The following is a 23,572-nucleotide window of genomic DNA, read 5'->3' as shown; positions in this document are numbered from 1 at the left end:
TACCCAATGAGAGTTCGGTTCATGAATATTAATTAAGAACAGTCACAAGACGCTCGAGGAAGGTTACCAAGCAACGACTGCATGACCTATTTGATATACACTAGCTGCGCCTTTTCCATAGTATGATTCATGACTGGCCGGTGTTGTGGTGTGTGTTTGCTGTGTGTAGATGTAGGTCACCACACCGACACGAACCTGCTATATCATTTACACCAGCTCCGGATGGAAACGCGTGTTTAAAGCAGAGGAAATAAACTCTACGAAACCTTAACAAGGTATGTGTGTTTACATGTCAAGTATGTCATAATTTAGTTAAGAAAAAGTTGTGTTGTATGTATAGTGATTTCTGAAAGTCCACTTTTGTGTGACTCTTGGTGCCTTCAGGAAACACTCTGGTGTTTACAGTAGATAGAAGTCTAAAATGTTTACAATGATGTAAAGATCATAATAATAATGTATTATAGTAACTCTAACTTAATAATAATTGCTGAGATATTATAATCGTATATGTATGATTATTATTGGTTTTGAGTATTGATATTATGATAATAACATTGTTATAATTAGTAGAATTACTATTGTTAATCTTTTTATATATGTCAGAATTATAGGGAATTTGATTTCAGTGTTTTAAATGTAATTCATATTCATATTCGATTGTGCATTTTTATTAACTGTTGATCAAAATAAGAGCAAGAACAATTAGGCTAGGTTGATGTCAAGCCGTGTGACATTTAAACAATTTTATGCAGTTTTTCTAACTTATTTATAATTCATGAGCTCAAATTAATTGACTAAATTCAGTAAATGCACTCAAAAAAAGTCACAATGAAATATGCATTTTCCTTTATATATTCAAATAAATAACACTTTACAATAAGGTTTCATTTGTTAACATTAGTTAACTATATTAGTTAACATGAACTAACAATGAACAATATTTTTTACAGCATTTATTAATCTTAATATTAATTACAACATTTACTAATACATGTTTAAAATCCAACATTGTATTTGTTGACATTTGTGAATAAACTAATATGAACAAACAGTGAACAGATGTATTTTTATTAACTAATATTAACAAAGATTAATAAATACTGTAACAAATATATTGCTGTTAGTTAATGTTAGTTAATGTTAACAAATGAGACTTTATTGTAAAGTGTTCATAATTAAATGATTGTTCAGTTTTATTAATTGTCATATTCACAATAAAATTGTTGATGTAAATAATAGCAAGAACAATTCGGCAAAGTTGATGTCAAGCCGTGTGACATGCTGTTTTTAAACAATTTTATGCGTTTTTTCTAATTCTTTTATTGTTTTATGAGCTCATATTAATTGTCTACATTCAATATTTGCACTTAAAAAAGTCAAAATGCAGGAATATGTAAGTGGAAAATTTAGAAAATATGCTAAACTAAACTAAACTCTTGATGTTGTGTTACCTACATGATCTCCTCTCACATTGCTTCTTACGCAATCTTGTTTGTTATGAATATGCAGATTGAATGAGAAATGTGCTTATGCCAGTGTAATGCAAACTTATTGCACCATTGCGTTTCCCAGAAGCACACAAGTAAAGATGGGCCAGTTGGTGGAGGTATCCAGGGCAGGATTCTCGTTTTGGATACACATTATCCATCAATTAGCGAACACCTGGCTGTGTTGCGTGCACATTAGGACAGAATCAAGTCTTTCAATCCAATTATATATTGATATAGAAACATTCAAAATGCTTTAATAACCTATATTCATTAAGAAATCAGATTTATGTGAAAAAACACAAGGACTTTCTTAAAGCATGCCAGTTTCTGTGTTTATGCGTGTGTAAAGAGCTCAGGTTTTATAAAGAGTGTTTTCTGCCATGCCAGCCTGGTCTGGTGAAGCTTTTTAATGTTTCTTCACTCTCATGGGCTGTTTTGAAAACTCTTACAGTGTAAACATCAGAGCGATCTGAGCAGATCACATGAAGCATGTAAGACTAGAGTCTCAGATTGCCAGCCGTGGCATATGGAGCAATCAGAAGTAGGCTACAGTGTCAGAGTCAGTCTGTCAGTGCAAAACAAGTTCATGGCAAAGCCTTGACATCTGTGAGTCAGCGGCTACAGGAACTGATGCTGAGAAAATAACAGATCAGCTGCAGCACTACTGACAAATCACTTACAAATCATAGAAAGATAGATAGATAGATGGACAGATAGACAGATAGATAAATGGATAGACGGACAGATGGACAGACAGACGGATAGATAGATAGATAGATAGATAGATGGACAGGATGGACAGGATGGACAGATAGATAAATGGATAGATGGACGGACGGACAGATAAATAGACAGACAGACAGATAGATGAATAGATAGACAGATCAGATAGATAGATAGATGGATGGATGACAGATAGATAAATAGACAGACAGACAGATAGAGGAATAGATAGACAGATCAGATAGATGGATGGATGGACGGACGGACGGACGGACAGACGGACAGACAGACAGACAGATAGCTAGACAGACAGACAGGATGGACAGATAGATAGAGAAATGGATAGATGGATGATAGATAGATAGATAGATAGATAGATAGACAGACAGACAGACAGACAGACGGACGGACGGACGGACAGACGGTTGGATGGATAGATACAAAACAAGTTCATGTTTTGTATCTAGACAGATAGACGAATAGATAGATCAGATAGATGGATGGATAGATAGATAGATAGATAGATAGATAGATAGATAGATAGATAGGATGGATAGACAGATCAGATGGATGGATGGATGGATGGACAGATGGACGGACGGATGGACAGACAGGATGGACAGATAGATAGATAAATGGATAGACAGACAGATGGACGGACGGACAGACAGACGGATGGATAGATAGATAAATAGATAGACAGACAGATAGATGAATAGATAGATCAGATGGATGGATGGACGGATGGACAGACAGATAGCTAGACGAATTGATAGACAGATCAGATAGATAGATAGATAGACGGAAGGACGGATGGACGGACGGACGGACAGACAGACAGACAGACATGATGGACAGATAGATAGATAAATGGATAGATAGACAGACAGACAGACAGATCGACAGATGGACGGATGGACAGACAGATAGCTAGACAGACAGACAGGATAGACAGAGAGATAGATAAATGGATAGACGATAAATGGATAGATGATAGATAAATGGATGGACAGATAGAGAGATAGACAGAGAGATCAGATAGAAAGAAAGAAAGAAAGAAAGAACAGTCTCATTCTGTTCTTGTGTTCCAGGAATGTCTTGGAATAAGTATGCTGTTAGTGAAAATGACCCGGAGACTGAAGCCACGCCCATCAACACGCCCCTGGAGACTGAAGCCACACCCCTCACCACACCCCTGGAGACTGAAGCCACGCCCATCAACATGCCCCTGGAGACTGAAGCCACGCCCATCAACATGCCCCTGGAGACTGAAGCCACGCCCATCAACATGCCCCTGGAGACTGAGGCCACACCCCTCACCACACCCCTGGAGACTGAAGCCACGCCCCTCCGCCCAGAAGACAAACAGGCTGTCGCAGCGCAGGTGAACATGAGTGTGTTCCTCTCTCCTCACGTGCTGCAGTTATTTCTGTCTGCTTATTTTCAGCTAACTCGTACCAGCTTTACATTACCTGGGCATCTGGCCAATCAGAGTCTCAGATGATCGGTTTACAATGACGCAGCAGAATACTGAAGAAGATAATCAAACAATCTAATAAAACAGGCTTTTTCTTGATTTATTAATCTTTTCTTTTGATTTTAAAAACCTGGGCATGTCTGTCATTTCTGAGAGAGTCACTTGACTGGTTTTGTTTGTGTGTGCAGTCGGAGGCTGACTCTACAGGGTACGAGGCCGTGACGGTGTGTGTGCCAGCGGAGATGCCACCGGTGGTGCCCGTGACGGGCGAGTCGTTCTGCCAGTGTCCAGCTCAAACTGAACTCAGCTCAGACGTCCAGATCTGCCCGTACATCCACAGCTGCACCTGTGGAGAGGAAGAACAGGGTGAGATTCATCCGTCAGTCAAGAGAAAACATCATAATGAGTTTGGACTATCATTTGAAATTTGTGTTTATGATTGTGTTAAGGATGTGATTGGGTTTGGGATGATGAGGGCAAATCATTCTCCGTGTCTCTGAGCTGCTCTAACCGGAAGGTGAGCTTCCATTCGGAGTACAGCTGTGGAACCGCCGCCATCAGGGGCGCAAAGGCTCTCAGTGACGGACAGCACTTCTGGGAAATCAAGATGACATCACCCGTCTACGGCACAGATATGGTGAGATATGGAGACTGGAAGTACAAAGATACTAATACTGATTATCTAAACAGACGCCTTTACATGCCTATATTACTTTTAAAGACATTAATGATAATAATGTGGAAAAAATATCATCTTGTGTGTTCATGAGCACAGATGGTTGGTATCGGGACATCAGAAGTGAATCTGGATCAGTTCAAACATAGTTTCTGCAGTCTGTTGGGCACTGATGAGGACAGCTGGGGTCTGTCCTACACAGGTGAGGTCAGAGGTCATGCGATACCTGCACTCTTCACAGTTAATTCAATATTATTCATTTACATATATAAAAAACTAAACTAGTTTTAGTTTTTGACTAAATGGATGTAGCTAACTTTTTTTAAATAATATTTTGACTTCAATAAAACTCAATTAATCCCTTTTTATGTCATTTTAGATATATACTACCATTCAAAAGTCAGACTTTTTAAAAGTAATTAATACTTCTATTCAGCAAGTATGTGTTAAACTGATCAAAAGTGACAGTAAAGACATTTATAATGTTATAGTTGTTATAATGGTATATTTCAAATAAATGCTTTTTTTTAACCTTCTATTCATTCAAGAATCAAATTAAAAATATGTATCACGGTTTCTACAAAAATATGAACTGTTTTCAACATTGATAATAATCATAAATGTTTCTTGAGCAGCAAATCATCATATTAGAATGATTTCTGAAGGATCATGTGACACTGAAGACTGGAGTAATGATGCTGAAAATTCAGCTCTGATCACAGGAATAAATTACATTTTAACATATGTTCATGTAGAAAACAGATATTTTAATTTGTTATAATATTTCACAATATTACTGTTTATTTTTGATCAAAGAAATGCAGCATTAGTGAGCAGAAGAGACTTCTTTCAAAAACATAAAAAATCATTTTTTTTACAGTGCTTGACTGTATTTCAGGTATTTTGTTGTAGTATTTATGCGTTTTTAACTCCATATTTTCATCTACATTTATCTTGGTATAGGTCAACTCCATCATAAGGGGTCAAAGGTGAACTTTTCTTCACGGTTTGGTCAAGGGTCCATAATCGGGGTTCATCTGGACAGCTGGCACGGCACCCTGAGCTTCTACAAGAACCGTCGCTGCATCGGTAGGACATACATGCTCTTTTCTTTCCTTTATGAGTGTATTTCCTACTCAAACAGCTGTTGCAACTACAATCTTTCTTTTTCTACCTTTGTCATCTATCTATCTATCTATCTATCTATCTATCTATCTATCTATCTATCCCCTTTGGTTCTGTCAGGCATAGCAGCTACTCACTTGCAAAACAAGCGTCTGTATCCGATGGTTTGTTCGACTGCGGCCAAGAGCAGCATGAAACTGATCCGTTCACATTCAGCACCCACCACATTACAGTACCTGTGCTGTACGCAGCTGCGCAAAATGCTGCCCAACTGCGCAGACGCTCTGCGTGTGCTGCCGCTCCCGCCGGGTCTGCGTCTGCTGCTGTCTAACCAGCTGGGATGGGTGCTGACCCTCGGCTGCGCGGACGCCTGCGCAGACAACAGCGAGGACAAAGCCACACAAACAGAGGACAGCAACTATACAAGCCCCTTTCCTTCCCACAATCCCTCTGACACTGAACGTGTTTTTATTTCTAGTTCCTTCTCTGATAACCCCGGTTCTTACTGTAGTAAAGATGACCCTCTTGATTCAGCCTCCATATTTCCTGATTGTGCTTCCTGTCCAGATGATGCACATTATCAAAACTCCATAATGGATGTCGCCTGTTACCTTGATCCCTCCTCCCCTTCTGACCTCTACTGTGGCTCCGCCCCGATCTCTGACCACAACTCCCTTCCTAACCCTGAAGGTCAGCACATATCTGCTTCCTGTCCTTGTTGTGACCCCTCGCTCTCTGTTTCCAGTGATGGCCGTGAGGTAAATGACCTCTGTGCTGTGTATAAACCAGAACACACCGGTTCCTGCGTTCTCTGCCCGTCCTACACTCCAACAGGCCACACCTCCTTTTGGTCTGACTCCGCCTCTGAGAGTGACTCGGACGACTTCTCCTCGGATCGCAAGACATGCAAGAGGAAACGCTGCCGCTGGACATGAGACACAGAACGTTTACTTGTAAATTTAGTTCATCGTTTACTCACCCTCATGTTGTTCCAAACCTGTATGATTTGAGTGAGTAGGCCTGCATGATTAATAATCATCCAATATGGCTTAGTGCAATTATAAAATCGCAAAGCCTGTGACTTAATTAAGTAAATATATGCACTGCTTTCAGAGTGAAACATGGCACGTGTTCATTTACAGGAGTGCAGCTCAGGATCAGTTCATGTGTCTCATCCGTGCATGTGCTGCGAGTTTGGATCGCTTATTAAGTGCATTTAGAAATGCAACATGCACCAACCATCTTCCAAAAACTGCAAAAAAGCAGTGCTTATAAACCAGCTGTATTCATCAAATACAGCTTTAAAGTCTCCTTGCGGTTTTTTCGCCAAAATAAATGCTTAATGGTTTAATGTTTGAAAATGAAGAAATTAAGACAGCTATAAATGGTAGTATTGTAATTTTACAGTTGTTGATCTTTATTTAGTATTAATAATAAAATTATTATTGTTAATTATTATTATTATAGTCATATTGATATATAATCACAAAATTGATGGCCAAATTGTGCAGCACTACAAAAAAGCACAGCAAACCTGGAGATTTAAATCATCAGTTTTCATCAGAAAAATCACGATTTATTTTTTCCCTCAAATCGTGCAGTTCTTGTGCAAGTATGAGACTTTCTTTTCTTCTCGAAGAACACTTAACATCTCATTTCGTGTCCTACAGAAGAGAGACGGAACAACATGAGGATGAGTAAATGACATAATTGTCATTGCTATGCAAACTATTCCGTAAATACGCACATCACTTCCTGCGTCGTCTCCCTTGCCAAACTATCAAAATTCATTCACTGGACCTGTTGTGAATCAAACTCACCATCCTTTTTCTTAGTAAGTTTCCTTTTCCAATTAATGAATTGGGAGATTTAAATTTCTTATAAACTTTTGATCATTTCCAGTGCCAATGTTGCTAGTCAGGTGACCCCCCCCACCTCTTTTTTTTTTGTGTGTGAAGTTTTCTCTTATATATTAAGGTAGATCAACACATGCCAAACATCTTATAACATTACTTTTAGTTGAATTCTGAAGCTGTGGCCTGTCTCTGATTGGTCACCAGTTGTTTGAAATCTAAAAACAGCAGATTAGTTCAATGAGACTGTAAATACTCTCAATATAGGCACTGTACAGTATCTCCAGCATTTGTGTTTATTCATTCAGACTCAGAGAGATGGGCTCAGAACATCATAAACCTCATGAACAACTTCCTGCCATCTATAATATCCAGCACAGGCTGACTGAACTGCAGCAGATCAATATCTGAGCCTGTCAACTGCTCTGTTAATGAAAGTGTTGCAGTATTTTATCAAAATTCAAGACCAGAGAGCTACAGCTCTACTATGACAACTAAATGCATATCTGATATGATAAACACTGTAGATTGTGTATTTTCAGATATGACTGTTTTCTTCCTACTATATTTATTTATTTGTTTAACCTCCCCTCTCTTATTATTAATATCTGATTATTATGATTTATCATATATTTGATTGACGAGTGAATGATTTTGTACTCTTTTGCATGTTTTCTTACTGATTACATTGTTTTGCAGTAAAAAAACAACAAAAATGCTCATTTAATAATTGCATGTTTTTGAAGAATCTGATTTACTCCTTTTAATTTTTGTTTCACATGTATTAAACTCCTGAGCATAACACATCCTGAACCGTGTTTGTGCTACCTACATGAATGTACCTGTATGTACGTAATCATGTGACAGATGTTTTTATCCAAGCAACATACAGTGAGTATCAAGGTTCACGCTAGTGGATGAGTTGAATCAACTCCACAGCAACTACATAAATTTGTCCACTAATCATTCAGAAACGTCCAGTTTCATTCTAAAAGTTGTAACTTCTTCCTGAGTCTCTCCATCAGTGTCGACTCCGGTTTGAACAATGTAAGGCTGAACACCGTCATTTTGGCTGCGTGAGATTCTCCAGCTTTGTTGTTGTTGAGCAACCGAAGCACAAGCTGTCAATGCTCCGCCCTCTTCTGGAAAGGGGGCGGGGAGCAGCAGCTCATTTGCATTTAAAGGGACATACACAAAAACGGCATGTTTTTGCTCACACCCAAATAGGGGGAAATTTGACAAGCTATAATAAATGATCTGTGGGGGATTTTGAGCTGAAACTTCACAGACACATTCTGGGGACACCAGAGACTTATAGTACATCTTGTGAAAAGGGGCATAATAGGTCCCCTTTAAAGTTTTTGTTATATTGTCTAAACTTAACATCAGTTTTGAATGATCAATACAAATGTAACAAAACGTTTAATGCGATCGATGGCAAATCAATGAATATGTTCAGTTTGGAGGATGAATGAATTCATTTGAGGCACAAACTTTAATCTTCTACAGTCTGCTGGCTATAAAGTGCAAAATTATTTTTTTCCTTCCACAATTCTGGCCTTAATCCAGCAGTAGATGAGGATTCTGGGAAGTGAGGAGGCGATGTATACGGCCAGCGAGCTCAGGACCAACACGCCTGTCTTTGGCTCCGCCTACTACCGTGAGATCAGCCAATAGTCTGCGCCGCTCCTCCTCAGACGGTAACTCCTCATAGGCCTGTTGGAGCACGAGATGAGGAGAATGAGGGCCGATGAAGAGTGACGTTCAGTGTGAGTCTGAACACACGTTACCTTCAGCAGGAGGGAAGGGGAGGGGTAGGCGCTCGTCACGGCTTTGGCCATGGCTGGACTGACGCGGTTCAGCTGCTGCATCTGACGTGTCCACACCTGAGCGAGACCACGGCCGTCTCTGTCCACTCGCACACCTGCTGACCACGAGCCGTCCATGCAGAACCCCAGATCAGGGTCGCCACACAACGCCCTGAGAACAAAAACACGCTAAAGCTATTGTTGTTCACTTAAGTCAGTCTTCTGCATAATGACACACTAAAAGCAATTCAGAATTAATATTATAAAAAAACCATAACAGAAAAAGTAAACCCAGTCCCAGGCCTTTTGGATGATTTATTTGGTGTGATTTCTGTGTAAAACTCACTTGTAAGGTCTCTTAGATAAAGCCTTGGTAAGTGCAACCACATGATCGGTCACTTCCTGCCAGCCAAACAGGAAGTGAACTGTCACATTCCAGTAGAGCTGGAGGTGAACCAACAGCTGCCCATCACAGAAACAACCATGGTTACTGGAAGGCTACATTACTGAAACATTATAAGGATGATGACAGATTTATCTGACCTGTTCTGTGTCCAGATGATGCTGATTGAGGTAAAAGTCATCTTCACCCCAAGATCCTGATCTGTACACACACATATTCTATCACTTCATATTATAAGATTAAATATGAGCTGATTTAAGAGATTGTGTATTTACCGTTGCTGATGACTGATCATCACTAGAATTGTGACAACTTTCCCTGCAGTTCTGGACAAGTACTTAGATAGATGCTGTAACAGAGACTCCGCCCCCTCATGCATATCACCAATAAGAGCCTAGAATGATGCAGATTATCAGATATATATATATATACACACACCCCGATCAGGCATAACATTATGACCACCTTCCTAATATTGTGTTCGTCCCCCTTTTGCTGCCAAAACAGCCCTGACCCGTCGAGGCATGGACTCCTCTAGACCCCTGAAGGTGTGCTGTGGTATCTGGCACCAAGATGTTAGCAGCAGATCCTTTAAGTCCTGTAAGTTACGAGGTGGAGCGTCCATGGATCGGACTTGTTTGTTCAGCACATCCCACAGATGCTTGATTGGATTGAGATCTGGGGAATTTGGAGTCCAAGTCAACACCTCAAACTCGTTGTTGTGCTCCTCAAACCATTCCTGAACCATTTTTGCTTTCTGACACCTTCTTCCATTGCTCCGTGGTCCAGTTCTGATGCTCACGTGACCACTGTTGGCGCTGGACAGGGGGCAGCATGGGCACCCTGACTGGTCTGCTGCTATGCAGCCCCATACTGCGATGCACTGTGTATTCTGACACCTTTCTCTCAGAACCAGCATTAACTTCTTGAGCAATTTGAGCTACAGTAGCTCATCTGTTGGATCAGACCACACCCCACGTGCATCAATGAGCCTTGGCCGCCCGTGACCCTGTCGCCGGTTCACCACTGTTCCCTCCTTGGACCACTTTTGATAGATACTGACCACTGCAGACCGGGAACACCCCACAAGAGCTGCAGTTTTGGAGATGCCCTGACCCAGTTGTCCAGCCATCACAATTTGGCCCTTGTCAAACTCGCTCAAATCCTTACGCTTGCCCATTTTTCCTGCTTCAAACACATCAAGTTTGAGGATAAAATGTTCACTTGCTGCCTAATATATCCACCCACTAACAGGTGCCGTGATGAAGAGATGATCAGTGTTATTCACTTCACCTGTCAGTGCTCATAATGTCATGCCTGATCAGTGTATACTATAATGATATAATAGTATTATAATTAACATGATGATTAATGACTGACCGACTGATTGGTCACTGTTTTATGTGACATCACCATGTCTTCAAACTCATCATGGGAGATCACCATCAGGACCTGATCTTCTTCAATAACTCCATTTTTAGCCTCATCCTCAGCCTGCTGTACAACAAACACTTGCTGAGACATTAATGAGATAAAAATAATGCAACCTGACCCCTCTGCTACTCCTCTAATGGACAGAAGCAACAGTCTGAGTTACTAGTGACCTGAAGGGCTTGTCGTGTCCAGCTGATGCTGTTAGGAAGACCTTGATTCTCTATACGGTTCCTCCACTGAAACCCATCCAGAGTCCTGAGCAGCACATCACAGCCTGCATCCCGCAGCAGCACTGGAGAGAGATTTAACTGATTTAATTAAGAAACACAACTGTGACAGAAGAGAAAACAATAACAGTATATAATCAAGCTTCACCAGTGACACCAGCATCTCCACTTGTCCAGTGTCTCAGTTTCTCACCTGCATGAATGTGAGCAGTCAGACTCTTAATGAAGTTTTCAGGTTTTAACAGGTTCAGTCTCTCCGCTGCCTGTTTCCTTCTCTGTTGCTCTTGTAATTTCTTCTCTTTCAGTTTCTCCTTCTCCTGTCTCCGTTTATCTCTGGCAGCTTTTCTCGTCTCCAGCTCCTCCTGCACCTCCTCTCGCGTCCTCCTCCTTTTGCTGGAGATCTTCACTCCATCCGCGCTGGTGCTGCCGTCTTCTGCCCGGGCTGAGCAGCTCTTGGATGAGGGTGAAGTGTTTGATTCATTTATAGATGTGTCCTGATCGAGTATTACACATGATGTTTGTTTAACTTCATCACTCTCATTCTCTGAATCTGAAATTTCCCACGTGTTTGCTCTCTGGACGGCTGACATCCCTTTAAATCAGCTGCCGGTGACTATAAATATAATATATAATATACTTAAATATACAGTATGTTATATGATAATCGGGTCATTATGTGTAAATTAAGCCTGACATGTTATCATTTAATGTGTTTTATTGTTCCCTCAACTGTCAGTAATTCCTTTCTCGTTTGAGCCTCCAGGATGCGAATGTAAATAAATACGGGGTGGTGAGAGGGACAATATTACTACGGATTGCGTTTCGAAAATGATTAAAAGATTTGGGGGAAATGCAGTAAAGTCAGTTTGTTTAATTTCGATTAAATTTTTCTAAATATAATATTATTATTTAAATATATATATATATATATATATATATATATTTAGGCCTGTTTAAAGCGCTTTAAATTACCACAGATTATGAAATGTCCCATATAAATATATTTTCTTTCCTTAAATATATAATGACAATGGCCACTGTTTTGTTTAAAGCATGATTAAACATACATGATTAATTTATCTAATTATCTAGTTATTTGTCAGTCAAGCAAGGGTCACCTCCGCTGTGATCAATGATTGCCCAATCATCACTAAGTGCTGTGTCAGCGCTGAGAAAAACAACATCATTTGATCAGTCACATGACTCCCAAGCTATAACGTAACGCTAAATAAGGAAAACGGTCAGTCAGTAGAAAACCTGGATCGACTGTTCCTGCAGTTTGGAGCTTTTTACTATTTTATTATGATTTATAGATCAGCAAATAGCTGCAGCTCCTGGACAAGCTGCACATTTTGAAGATCGCCTCCTTTCTGGGCCACATAAACAAAAAGAAATCACACTAGATTGTCGTTATATGGGAAGACTGCGGAGATTTATCTGGGGTCGAGATGGCCAAAGCAGCAGAACAAGGTAAATCAATAATTTCACTGGTTTTAGGATGTTTTTTTTTAATTTAGTGCCATTTAAATGAGCTCTCAGTTTGTAAACAGAGGCAGATGTGATCGATTTATCTTAGTTTCATTTATTAAAAACATTAAATATCATAATTCATAAGAGATTCATAGCTAACAAGTGTTGTTTTCTCTGTTAGCTTAGATGTAACCTGACACATGATGACTAACTCTTTCTCTCTCTCTCTGCATATAAATGTCTCTTGGTGTGTTTATGTGTGTATTTACAGCCTACTACCGGTTCGTGGTCCTGTTTTTTAACTGTATGCTGACTTTCGGCTCTTATTTCTGCTTTGACATTCCCAGTGTCCTGCAGGAGCAGTTTCAGGGGGTGAGGAGCAACTTTCTGACCTCTGACCTCACTTTCACGTCACTTAATCTAGACATTTTTAAAGGGGTCATATTATGACAAATGCAAGTTTGCCTTTATATTTCGAGATGTATACGACAGCATTTACATGTATTAAAACTGAGCTGCGTAAACTTCTGCAACTTTCAGTGGCTGACAGATGAATACATTTGAACATTTGGCCGCCTACATTTACATTTAAATCAAACCTATTGAGTGACCAAAAAAACTTTGCCCGTCCAGTCACAGTGAGGTAATGAGGAGGGAGAAGGATAGATAAAATTGTTCCAAACCACAGGAGAGCTAACGATAAGAGTAAAATGGCATGAAGCCTATTGAAGCCATGTCATAAATAACCATGAACAACTGAATTCTGACAGCTTTACGGACAAAAGTCTTTGCTAACATAATAAAATAACGTATGATATGACCCCTTTTACGTCATGAGAGTAACAAATATTGCATATAAACCTCTCTGGTTTAGGATCTAGGTCAGTAAAGTAAGGCCCTGAATGCACAGACTGTGTTGTTTCCCACAGAATTTGACATGTCCAAACGGGACAGTGAGTAACAGCACTGGTAATGGCACAGGAACGTGTGTGGAAGGTTTGGGAATGACGCCACAGGAGTATAACCTGCTCTACGCCGTCTACGCCTGGACGTGAGATTCACACCACTGTTATTTTAGTATCATTGACATACTATCTTATTTCAGGTGACATCATTTTATTTTTTTTTAATTTTTAATTTTTATTTTTACTTTTAGTTAACTGTAACCCTGACTCACACACTCTCACCCAATCAGAATTTAATACTGTCAATCACCCTCTAAAACTTCATACGATTTATTATCACCTGTAAAATGACTCTTATTTTGTTTTTTCCAGGAATGCTGTGGTGGTCATCATGGCGGGATTCCTCATTGATAAGTTGGGAAACCGCTGTAAGTTGGAATGGATTTTCTTTTTCTTTAATAAGCTGTTTTGAAACGTCTGTAAATTTTTTTTCTCTCCTGTAGTCGGCGTTTTTCTGTTCTCCTTCCTGACTGTGTTGGGCTCAGCGATCTTCGCACTGGGGTCTCATTTTAAGGGCACGACGTACCTGTTGCCCCTCATGTTGACTGGACGACTTCTGTTTGGATCTGGAAACGGATCCCTGACCAGTATGACATCAGATTTTTACCCGTAACACCGCTGACAGTGTGCAGGTTTAACTCTAGAAACGCCGTATCTTTAGTTGTAAATTTAGATTCAGATTAGTTTTATTCGCCAAGTGTGCACAGGAATTTGTTGTGGTTTTCAGGGACTAGGAAAAAGGATCAAGGGTAAAAGGATTAAGGATAAAAATAATACAATTAAAAACAATTTAATAAAGTAAATTAACTCTAAATAAAGTAAATTATAGTAATGTAAATGAACTCTAAATTAATCTCTTCCACTAGTGGCACCAAAATGAATTGAAAAAATGATTTAATTTTCGTATTCTAATGAAAATGCTCATCTGCTCTTTTTTTTTTTTTTTTTTTTTTTTTTAACCCATTTACCTTCATGTTATGGTCAATGTGAGTCACAAGTATTTTCATAATACGTGTTTCTGGTCTTATTGTGCATGATTCATATGTGCCTGCTCTTCCAAAGAAAAGCATTATTTTTGCAATCTTTACTGAGAATGAAAAAACTTGCTCTTCCTCTGAAATGACTTTCCTTTTCCACTGATGTCTCTTTGGCCATGAGGTTATTAAATTGGATAATTAGTCTGTTTAGTCTATTGGTTATTTAGTCACATGTTTTTACAACCTCTCCTTCTATCTAGTTCAGAAATATCACAAAATGTAAAACACAAATGCGCTTCCTCTTGCTCAGATTCTTTACTTGCTCAGTAAACAAGGGTTTTCATAGCCAAAGACACCCATGAAAAAAGCACCAATGAGAAAGTTAAATTCGAAACTCGTGTGTCTCTCTTCCTTTCTCAGTTGTCCAAAACCGTATCACAGCGTTCTGGTTCCGCGGGAAGGAGCTGGCTCTGGCGTTTGGACTGACCCTGGCCTTCTCTCGATTGGGCTCGGTACTGAACTTCTTCTTCACGCAGAGGTTTGAGTCTCAGTATGGTATGCAGTGGACGCTGTGGGGAGGTAAGAAACACAACAGGCAACAACTACTAAAGCTATGATTTGGCGTCCTGGGAATATTGGAAATACACATGGATCTGTTTTGTGTGTACAGGCACATTCCTGTGTGTTCTTGGGTTCCTGTCGGCTATAACGGTCAGTGTTCTGGATAAGATGGGCATGAAGCAGCTGGGATTGGATGGAGTGATTCAGGAGGAGTCACGCAAAGTGGTGAGACACAGATGGCAAAGGTTATGTTTATAATGGCATACTACTATACTATTACTTACTGTTGCTGCAGTATAATATAATAATGATGATAAATCAGTAATAATAAACATATTACTATATTTATATATATATATATATATATATATATATATATATATATATATATATATATGCATGCAGGGCTTGACATTAACACCCGCCAACCCGGGTGTATTTCAGCAGTGGCGTGTTACTACAATTGAATTTTATATATAATAATATATACATTTTTCAATAGTAGTCTTTAAAAATGGCATCTGACATGATAAACTAAGTGCAGTGTGGTGTTCTCAAAAATATTGATTTTTCGATACATATCGATACTGAAATATTTGAAACATTTACGATTCTCATTTTTCGCAGAATAGATACACGATACCAGCTGCTCTTTCTCTCTCTCTCATCTCTCTGACAGCGAGTCGACACACAAACCCGCCTCCCCTCACTCGTTTCATTTGATCCGGATGAATATTGTTGGTGTTACTGGGCTTGAATTTCAGTGTGGGATTGCGCATATTGTGCACAATTTTACTCATTCCCGCAGATTTTGTGCTCACACCCAAAGTATGTGCACATAAAGCCGCCTCTCAGTACTAAATTGAGTTCTTTTTCGCTGCTTATTGTGCTTAAACTGTCAAATACACACAAAATAAAGTCATGGCGAGTATTCACATAAACACAGACAGTTATGTTTTAAGTGAACGTAAACAGTTGAGAAAGAAAATGCATGTGTAACAGTATAATGGATCCGTGTATATATCCTAATATACCTGCTGCCAAATTATGGGATAATATAAAAAATATCTATATGGCAGTTTTTCCCCATGGTCTCGATGTCGAAATTGTCGAGTGGCTAGTAACCTTGGAAAACCACTAGCCACAGTGGCTGGTGAGCAAAATATTGTATGTCAAGCCCTGTATGAATGTATATATAGTATTTTCACGTTTTCTTTTTTGATAAAATGCCTGTTTTATTTCAATGATTTGTTGTTGTGATACAGCTGGTGTGTATTGTGTGTTTTGTGTGTGTAGAGAGTTCAGGATGTGAAGCGTCTGTCTCTCAGATACTGGCTGCTGGTTCTTACCATCATGTTCTTTTATAATGGCATCTTCCCCTTCATCGCTGATGCCAGGTAAAGTCATGAAGCACTTTGATGTTTCTAGATTAAAATGGGTTCATACACCTTGCTCATGTGTATGTTGCTGTATGTGTGTTTTTAGTAAGTTCATCCAGGATAAATACAGCGGGTACAGTCAGAAGGAGGCGGCGTACATCGCGGGTGCTGTGTATGACAGTTCACTAGTGCTGTCTGCTGCTGTCGGCATCCTCATCGTAAGTCAAACAAACACTAAACTCACAATTACACAGACATACCCTCCACAGATATTTCATTTACTATTCAAAAGTTGTTTTTTTAATAAATGAATACATTTATTCAGCAAGGATGCATTAGATTGATCAAAAGTGACAGTAAAGACATTTATAATGTTACAAAAAATTCCTATTTCATATAAATGCTGTTCTTTTGAACTTTATATTCAGCAAAGAACTGTTTTTAACATCGATAATAATCATAAATGTTTCTTGAGCAGAAAATCAGCATAGAATGATTTCTGTGACACTGAAGACTGGAGTAACGATGCTAAAAATTCAGCTTTGCATCACAGAAATAAATTACATTTTACAATGTATTACAATAGAAAACAGTTATTTTGAATTGCAATAATATTTCACAATATTACTGATTTTACTGTATTTTTTATTAAAAAAAATGTTTTGGTGAGCATTCAAGGCTTCTTTCAAAAGCATTGTTTCTGTCTGTGCTGTAGGACTATGTGGGGCTGCGCGGTGTGTTTGCAGGGCTCTGTGCCGTGTTGACACTGCCTGTGTTTGGTCTGCTGGCCTTCACGTTTGTCCCTCCTCTCGTATCTACCATCTGGCTCGGCATCACATACTCATTTGCTGCTGTGAGTATTAAACATGAACACACACACACACGCACACACACATACACACATACACACACAGCAGACACTATGGATGGACGCCAACTATACAGCGTTATTGGAGTATTGCAGCATGCTCAATTGTGTGGTCAGCAAACACTGTAAGAGAGCTTGGATTGGTTGAAGTATTTGAAGTATCCAATTACTGAAGATGATGCTGACATTTTGAAGTATGAGAAATTTGAGATGTTCATGCAGGATTAGCTCAATAGGGCAGAGAGGGGTAAGCTATGCCACTTTTTGCATAGGTTTTCCTCTAGGTGAGTAGAAAAGAGAAATAAACCAAATTATATTTCAGGATGAATGAAAAAAATCACGTTTTAAATAAAAAAATGTGAAAATGAAAAAGACATTAACTCGTGTTATGTTCTTATGTTTTCTAAATGTGTCAATTTGGACACATTTTTACTTTTCTGAACACATGACATATTTAACTTCCAGAAAAACATATTTTCCCATCTCGGGCATCAAATCCCTATTATTATTGGTCATTATTTTAAGTTATGGACACTATGGGAGCTCTCTGAATATTATTATAAAATGTATTTGTGATCAAATCAACATGTTCCTATTAATCAGATGTCCCTCACACTAATTCAGTAATTGCAAATATAAAAGTTACATAAAATCTCACACTTTTGCTATACTAAAGCCTGAAATGGGCACTTTTTGTGACTGCAACCTCATCATTTTTGATCAAAGGCTTAACTTCAGAATTTGAACTAAAATCAGTATTCTTATGATTGCTCTGTACATTTTGGACAGACTTCAACAAACTTTAAATTACTTTTTCATAAACTTAAAAAAATAATAATGATAATAATAAAAATGTAGGTGTGACGGGGTTGTAATTTTTTGCCCAAATTGGCCACTGCTCTAAATCTAGTGAATAAATGGAGAGCGCATGGCATGCGTGATATTAAGAAATCATGAATAATGTTGAAATAACAAAGATAATTTTTTTACAAGTAATAGTTTTCTATCTTTAGATGGGGTGTTGAGACGTTAAGCTTGACAAACACAATTTCACAACTTAATTTAGTTATAATTATTAAAGAAGGTGGTAACTCACCTGTGTCTGCTCACAGTGTTGTTCAGAAGACTTCTATGATGTTACTTCCTATTAATGATGTCACATAAGTATCAGTTCATTATTTTAATAGGGGGTGAATGGTTTGTGTAACGGGGTTACTGAGGTACGGAACTAAATAATGTGTTTTTAATGAATAATCATGTATTTACTTTACCAGCAAAAAAGCACAGATGGATATTTATGGGAATGGCAAAATGTATGGACTTTTTTTCTCATTTTATTTTTCATATCCCAAGTACACTTTCATAGAAGGCCTTGAGGGACATGACAAAATAGGTGGTGTCAACTGTAAAAAACAAAATAATTTCTAATATATATATATATATACTGTATACGTGATAATGTTCAGGTGTAATTCTTGCTGTTTGACTGTCATGTTTTTCATGTGTTTTCTGTCATGTTTGTGTGTTGTAGGCAAGCATGTGGCCTTCAATCCCCCTGGTGGTGCCTCAAGCCACACTAGGCACAGCGATGGGATTGGCCACATCCATACAGATGATTGGCATCGGCATTTCCAACCTGGTGGTGGGACAGATACTGGGCACCACGTCCAGGTGACATTTATGGCCATCATTCATGTTCATTCAAATTGCATTATACTAACAAAATAATATTACCATACTTTTTGAACAAGGCACCATGATATTCTTCAAAATAACATGTATATGATAGTAAAAAAAAGTATATTTAATGTATAGTACCATGTCTATACCATAGTATGTGTTTTGTGTGTCAGTGATGTTAAGATCCCGCTGTGGAGATGGCAATATATGATGATCTTCATGCTGGCCAATACCATCAGCTGCATAATCACCTCTACAATACTCAACATCGTTGATTACAGACAGGTAACACACACACACACACATCCGCCCACTATCGCCACATCTCTCTGAATCACCCATCATAGATGGATAACCTCAGGTAGCCATAGCAACAGTATGAACCGAGGAGAACTGTGAAGAGTTTTTAGAACACAGAGCGAGTTGAGTGACACTTCACAGAACATGTGATTTCACGCGACCTTGACCGGCGTAATTACAGGGGTTTCTCAGAGCCTGAAAAGCTTGATTTGCCTCTTATAGGAGAAGCTTGCACACATACAGTAATTGTAGGAAATTTCTTACAAAACAATTCTAAAAGTACATTTTTAACCTTTTTTTACCATTCAAAAATAGTTTTGTGCCACCAAGAAATATTGTTCCTTTTTGAAATTTCATTGCACAATTACTGTATACACATTAGCAAAAAAATGAAACCTTTATAAATAATAAAAAAAATAAATTATTATACTATAATATAATGAAATTATAAATGGATATTTTATTAAAATATATCTCTAATTATTTTAATATATAAAAATATTTACAATAATAGATATATAATATTAAAATTAGTATTTTTATTATATAATGAAATAGTATTTAAAAATAAATGCTTACAAACCCATTCTAATTTTTAGAAATTGTATGTGAGCTTCTTCTCTTGTTGGACTTGGTTATATAACTTTTTGAGCTCACGCACCAAAGCATTTCCCATTTACAGTCTTCTTCAGTGTTCGGCACGGACATTTTACAGCTTTTTTGTCTGTCTGTCTTCTACTACATCATTAGTTAGAAATGAGTAACACTGATAGCGAAACTGATAGCGGTGTCTTATAGTCCAATTGTTCCGTGTGACGCATGAACTGTGAGTTTTGAGTCAACAGTACTTTGGAATAGCAGAGGTTATTTTTGGCTTTAAAAACATATCAGTTCATTTTATTAGAGGTGGATTGGATTGTTCTGCTGTGACAGTATTGTTCATGACCTAATGCAGTGAAAATGAACTGAAAATTAACCCTATTTACTTGTGTAATATACAATCCTGATCTTATCATGCATAATTTATCAGTGCATTCTATACCAAAGGGAAACATGTTCATAATCTTGATCAGATAAAATGAAGTAGAATATGAACACAGTTTATGTTGACTTTAAGATATTCAGGTTATGAGCTATTATTTAAATGTGTTTATAGGGAAGCACACTCAATAAGACAACTAAGAGATCCACGGCTCCAAGTCCCGCTCAGACAGACACAGAACCGCTGATGAATGAAGAGGACAACGAGGAGATCAGCAACGCTCCCTCCATCAACAGGACCTAGAAGAACTTATGTCCCTATTCTCCCTTATTATGGGACATTGGACGTTACTAAAGGGAAAACACATTCTCTCAGAACTAAGCGTGTCATATGATTTTCAGTATTAATGCTAACATAAGTTTAGACCATTCCTAAACTATTCTTGACTGCCAAGTTTATTGAAATACTTTCGGAAATGAGAGACAAATAATCTTTTTATTGAGGAAGCTGATATGGAAATGTTGACACTGTCATCCGTTTTATAATATCAAACTAACATCTGCTTCGTCACATATGAACGATGTTATTGTCTGAATAATTTGAGGGAATCAGAGGGTTTTATCTGTAAATTTACTGTTACTTCATTTTAAAAACATGCTGAAATGGGTCAGATTAAATTGTTAATACTGCTTTTGAACTTGTATTATTGACTGATTACAATATGATTGAATAATATGCATTTTGCTCATTTTAAGGATTTTTTTTACAAAACAAAAATAAAGTTTTGTGCCACTAAGAGATTATGAATATTGTTACTTTTTGAAATTTCATTTCATACTATATACACAAGCAAAAATTGAAAAATGTTTTGTAAAATATAATAAAATTATAAATCTTTTTTTAAAATATATTTTAAAATATGTAAAAAAAATTTGTTTACATATTTTAAATTTTAATTTTTTTTTTAACTTTATAGTTTTTAAAATAATTGAATTTATATATATATATATATATATATATATATATATATATATATATATATATATATATACACACACACACACACACACACATATATATATATATAATAAATTAATAAAATATATACATATTTCATAATATATATTTTTAAACCAGGCTCTCGTACCACATTAAAGCCAAACGGGGGCACTGGAGAGCCGCTCAGGTAGGATTGGTCACTATCTGGGGGCGTTACAAGGGTACTTATCAAATATCTTAACGCATGCATTATTTAGTGTCGTCATTTTTCACTTTATAACCATATGAAAATCATTAAAACACTGTTTAAATGCATATAAAAATCCTGCCTGTAAGTTTAAATAACTTCAGTTTACACCGTGCACAGTCCACCGACCTTGATTCTTGTTATTCCCCATAAAATCAGTGTGATTGAACAATCTGATTGGACACTGACCTACTCTGACTACAAATAGTAGGCGCGTTCTTTCCTGTGATTGGTTTATGCTTCATGTCAGTTAAGTCGCGCCCCGCCCCCTTCATTCCTGCGTGTGTATTGAGTGTGTAGTATGTGTGGAGAGCGCAGCCGGACCCGTGTGATCAGCTGTGACCGTGGGAAACGGACCCACTGTGCCCATCCAGACCTGCAAAAATCCGTCTTCGGAGCGGAAACTCTCTCGAGAATCCACATTTTTCCACATCATGGAGTTTCGGGATAGTTGTCTTCACGTATCGCTGAAAGGTTCGTCGGAAGCTGTGAGCTAGTGGAAAGTAAACACGTCCTCTCCATCACCATTTACTTAGAGTGTTTTTACAAGTTTGCCACATTATTTTGGAACTCGCACTGTAACGCATCAGCGCGCGTCCGTGTGCCTGCGGGGGAGCGGGGACGCGCATGGATCGAGAGCGCGGAGGGTCCCGAACTGAATCCCTTCAGAAATCAATCCAAGAGAGCTTGGCTAAATTAAAACTTTTTGGCTAAATTAATTCTAGTATTATTGTTGTTATTATTATTATCGTTCTTATTGTTACCATCATTGTCCCCTTAGTGTGGGTCCTGTCAGATGATTATTGTGCATAAATAAATCATTATCGCAGTGAGTTTGTGATGAGGCGGACCGGAGGTCGGACTGCAGCGCGCGGGGGAGGACACTCCGGTGGAATTATTGCGCAGTTTTTAAAATAACGGGAAAACGGGAACACAAACACACACTCATGGCACAGAGTATGTCAGCAAAAGATAACGCCTGCCGAAAATTTCAGGCCAATATTTTCAACAAGAGTAAATGCCAGAACTGCTTCAAGGCTCGAGACGCGCACCTGCTGAGTGATGAAGACTTCACACAGGTAAATATATCTACAAAACTACCAAATACTTTCTTATGCTCGACTAGACTAATGCTCTGTCTGATAACTTGCCTTGTCAAGTAAGTAATGACCAGCAAACTGCTGACCAAAACCGCACTGACATTAAAGTATCATTTTAATACTATGTCATTCTAGAGAATGACATTTAGCACAATATGAGTGACCTTACCATAATATCATGTTTTTTTTGGATATGTGCAATGGTAATGCCATGGTATTGTTGGAGATAAATGGAGTATCATGGAAAAGCCATACTATATTCTGTATATATAGCGCTTTAAAGCCAATCCGGGGCGCTGGATAACCACCAAACTGCTTCAAAAACTACACTACTAATAAAGTACCATGGTAATACTATGTTTCTATTCTAGAGAATGGCATTTAGCACAATATGAGTGACCTTACCATAATACTATTTTTGGGGGGATATGTGCAATTGTAATGTCATGGTATTGTTGGAGAGTATCATGGAAAAGCCATACTATATTGTATATATAGCGCATTAAAGCCAATCTGGGGCACTGGATAACCACCAAACTGCTTCAAAACTACACTACCAATGAAGTACCATGGTAATACTATGGTTTTTAGACATGGATCCATGGTCCAAGCCAAGATTGACAGCCCATTAGGTTTTGATCTCAGCCTATTCTACAGGATGGCAGTTGGACTTACCATAATACCATGTTTTTTGCATATATACAATGGTAATGCCATGGTATTATTGGAGATAAATGGAGTATCATGGAAAAGCCATACTATATTAGTGCATTAAAGCCAATCTGGGGCACTGGATAACCACCAAACTGCTTCAAAACTACACTACCA

The 23,572-nt window shown here is 38.2% G+C and overlaps 4 protein-coding genes across 18 annotated transcripts in view; 3 read left to right on the top strand and 1 right to left on the bottom strand.

Moving 5' to 3' along the window:
- Positions 1 to 92: 92 nt before the first annotated feature.
- On the top strand, positions 93 to 12,582 carry spsb3b (splA/ryanodine receptor domain and SOCS box containing 3b; the record flags this gene model as incomplete). The annotated part of the gene is made up of 7 exons (XM_051883053.1): positions 93 to 275; positions 3,305 to 3,597; positions 3,879 to 4,056; positions 4,140 to 4,327; positions 4,466 to 4,568; positions 5,330 to 5,455; positions 12,530 to 12,582. Coding segments are annotated over exons 2-7 (939 nt in total), but the record flags the coding sequence as incomplete, so codon positions are not given.
- On the bottom strand, positions 7,033 to 12,089 carry LOC127506057 (crossover junction endonuclease EME1-like). Of its 2 annotated transcripts, none has more exons than XM_051882192.1 (8): positions 11,410 to 12,089; positions 11,160 to 11,281; positions 10,936 to 11,052; positions 9,831 to 9,949; positions 9,696 to 9,756; positions 9,499 to 9,614; positions 9,135 to 9,324; positions 7,033 to 9,060 (listed from the first exon to the last, which is right to left on the bottom strand). In XM_051882192.1, the coding sequence occupies exons 1-8, from the start codon at positions 11,804 to 11,806 to the stop codon at positions 8,905 to 8,907; spliced, it is 1,278 nt and encodes a 425-aa protein (XP_051738152.1). In that variant the 5' UTR covers positions 11,807 to 12,089; the 3' UTR covers positions 7,033 to 8,904. The 2 variants fall into 2 exon arrangements, with proteins under 2 accessions (XP_051738152.1, XP_051738153.1); XM_051882193.1 differs by having other exon boundaries at positions 10,936 to 11,049; positions 11,410 to 11,981.
- mfsd1l (major facilitator superfamily domain containing 1-like) lies at positions 12,532 to 21,196 on the top strand. The gene is made up of 13 exons (XM_051882188.1): positions 12,532 to 12,686; positions 12,958 to 13,058; positions 13,616 to 13,737; positions 13,964 to 14,019; positions 14,095 to 14,238; positions 15,049 to 15,207; positions 15,299 to 15,414; positions 16,486 to 16,586; positions 16,675 to 16,786; positions 17,284 to 17,421; positions 18,968 to 19,107; positions 19,290 to 19,401; positions 20,573 to 21,196. Exons 1-13 carry the CDS (start codon positions 12,665 to 12,667, stop codon positions 20,699 to 20,701), a joined length of 1,452 nt encoding a protein of 483 aa, XP_051738148.1. The 5' UTR covers positions 12,532 to 12,664; the 3' UTR covers positions 20,702 to 21,196.
- A 712-nt stretch (positions 21,197 to 21,908) lies between these two features.
- The window catches only part of si:ch73-103b11.2 (myosin phosphatase Rho-interacting protein), a 50,620-nt gene continuing 48,956 nt past the window's right edge, over positions 21,909 to 23,572 (top strand). For 6 of the 14 annotated variants that reach the window (XM_051882128.1, XM_051882132.1, XM_051882124.1 and 3 more), the window contains exon 1: positions 21,910 to 22,723. In XM_051882128.1, coding sequence (XP_051738088.1) covers positions 22,592 to 22,723 — 132 coding nt within the window. In that variant the 5' untranslated portion in view covers positions 21,910 to 22,591. Of the gene's footprint in view, positions 22,724 to 23,572 lie in introns of all 14 variants that reach the window. The other 8 variants (XM_051882130.1, XM_051882127.1, XM_051882126.1 and 5 more) reach the window with 5 other exon arrangements.

This window comes from Ctenopharyngodon idella, chromosome 23 (genome assembly GCF_019924925.1).
Source record: "Ctenopharyngodon idella isolate HZGC_01 chromosome 23, HZGC01, whole genome shotgun sequence".
In the NCBI taxonomy this organism is placed as follows: Eukaryota; Metazoa; Chordata; class Actinopteri; order Cypriniformes; family Xenocyprididae; genus Ctenopharyngodon; species Ctenopharyngodon idella.
This window is presented reverse-complemented; position numbering and strand designations above follow the sequence as displayed.

What these genes read in the sequence shown, in the direction of transcription:
- LOC127506057 (XM_051882192.1), bottom strand. Translation starts at nt 11,806, where the DNA reads ATGTCAGCCGTCCAGAGAGCAAACACGTGGGAAATTTCAGATTCAGAG. An exon ending in AAACAGTGACCAATCAGTCG is followed by an intron (nt 9,950 to 10,935) that starts GTCAGTCATTAA and finishes GCATCATTCTAG; the next exon opens with GCTCTTATTGGTGATATGCA. An exon ending in ATGATCAGTCATCAGCAACG is followed by an intron (nt 9,757 to 9,830) that starts GTAAATACACAA and finishes GTGTGTGTACAG; the next exon opens with ATCAGGATCTTGGGGTGAAG.
- mfsd1l (XM_051882188.1), top strand. Translation starts at nt 12,665, where the DNA reads ATGGCCAAAGCAGCAGAACAAG. An exon ending in TCACATACTCATTTGCTGCT is followed by an intron (nt 17,422 to 18,967) that starts GTGAGTATTAAA and finishes TGTGTGTTGTAG; the next exon opens with GCAAGCATGTGGCCTTCAAT. An exon ending in ATACTGGGCACCACGTCCAG is followed by an intron (nt 19,108 to 19,289) that starts GTGACATTTATG and finishes TTTGTGTGTCAG; the next exon opens with TGATGTTAAGATCCCGCTGT.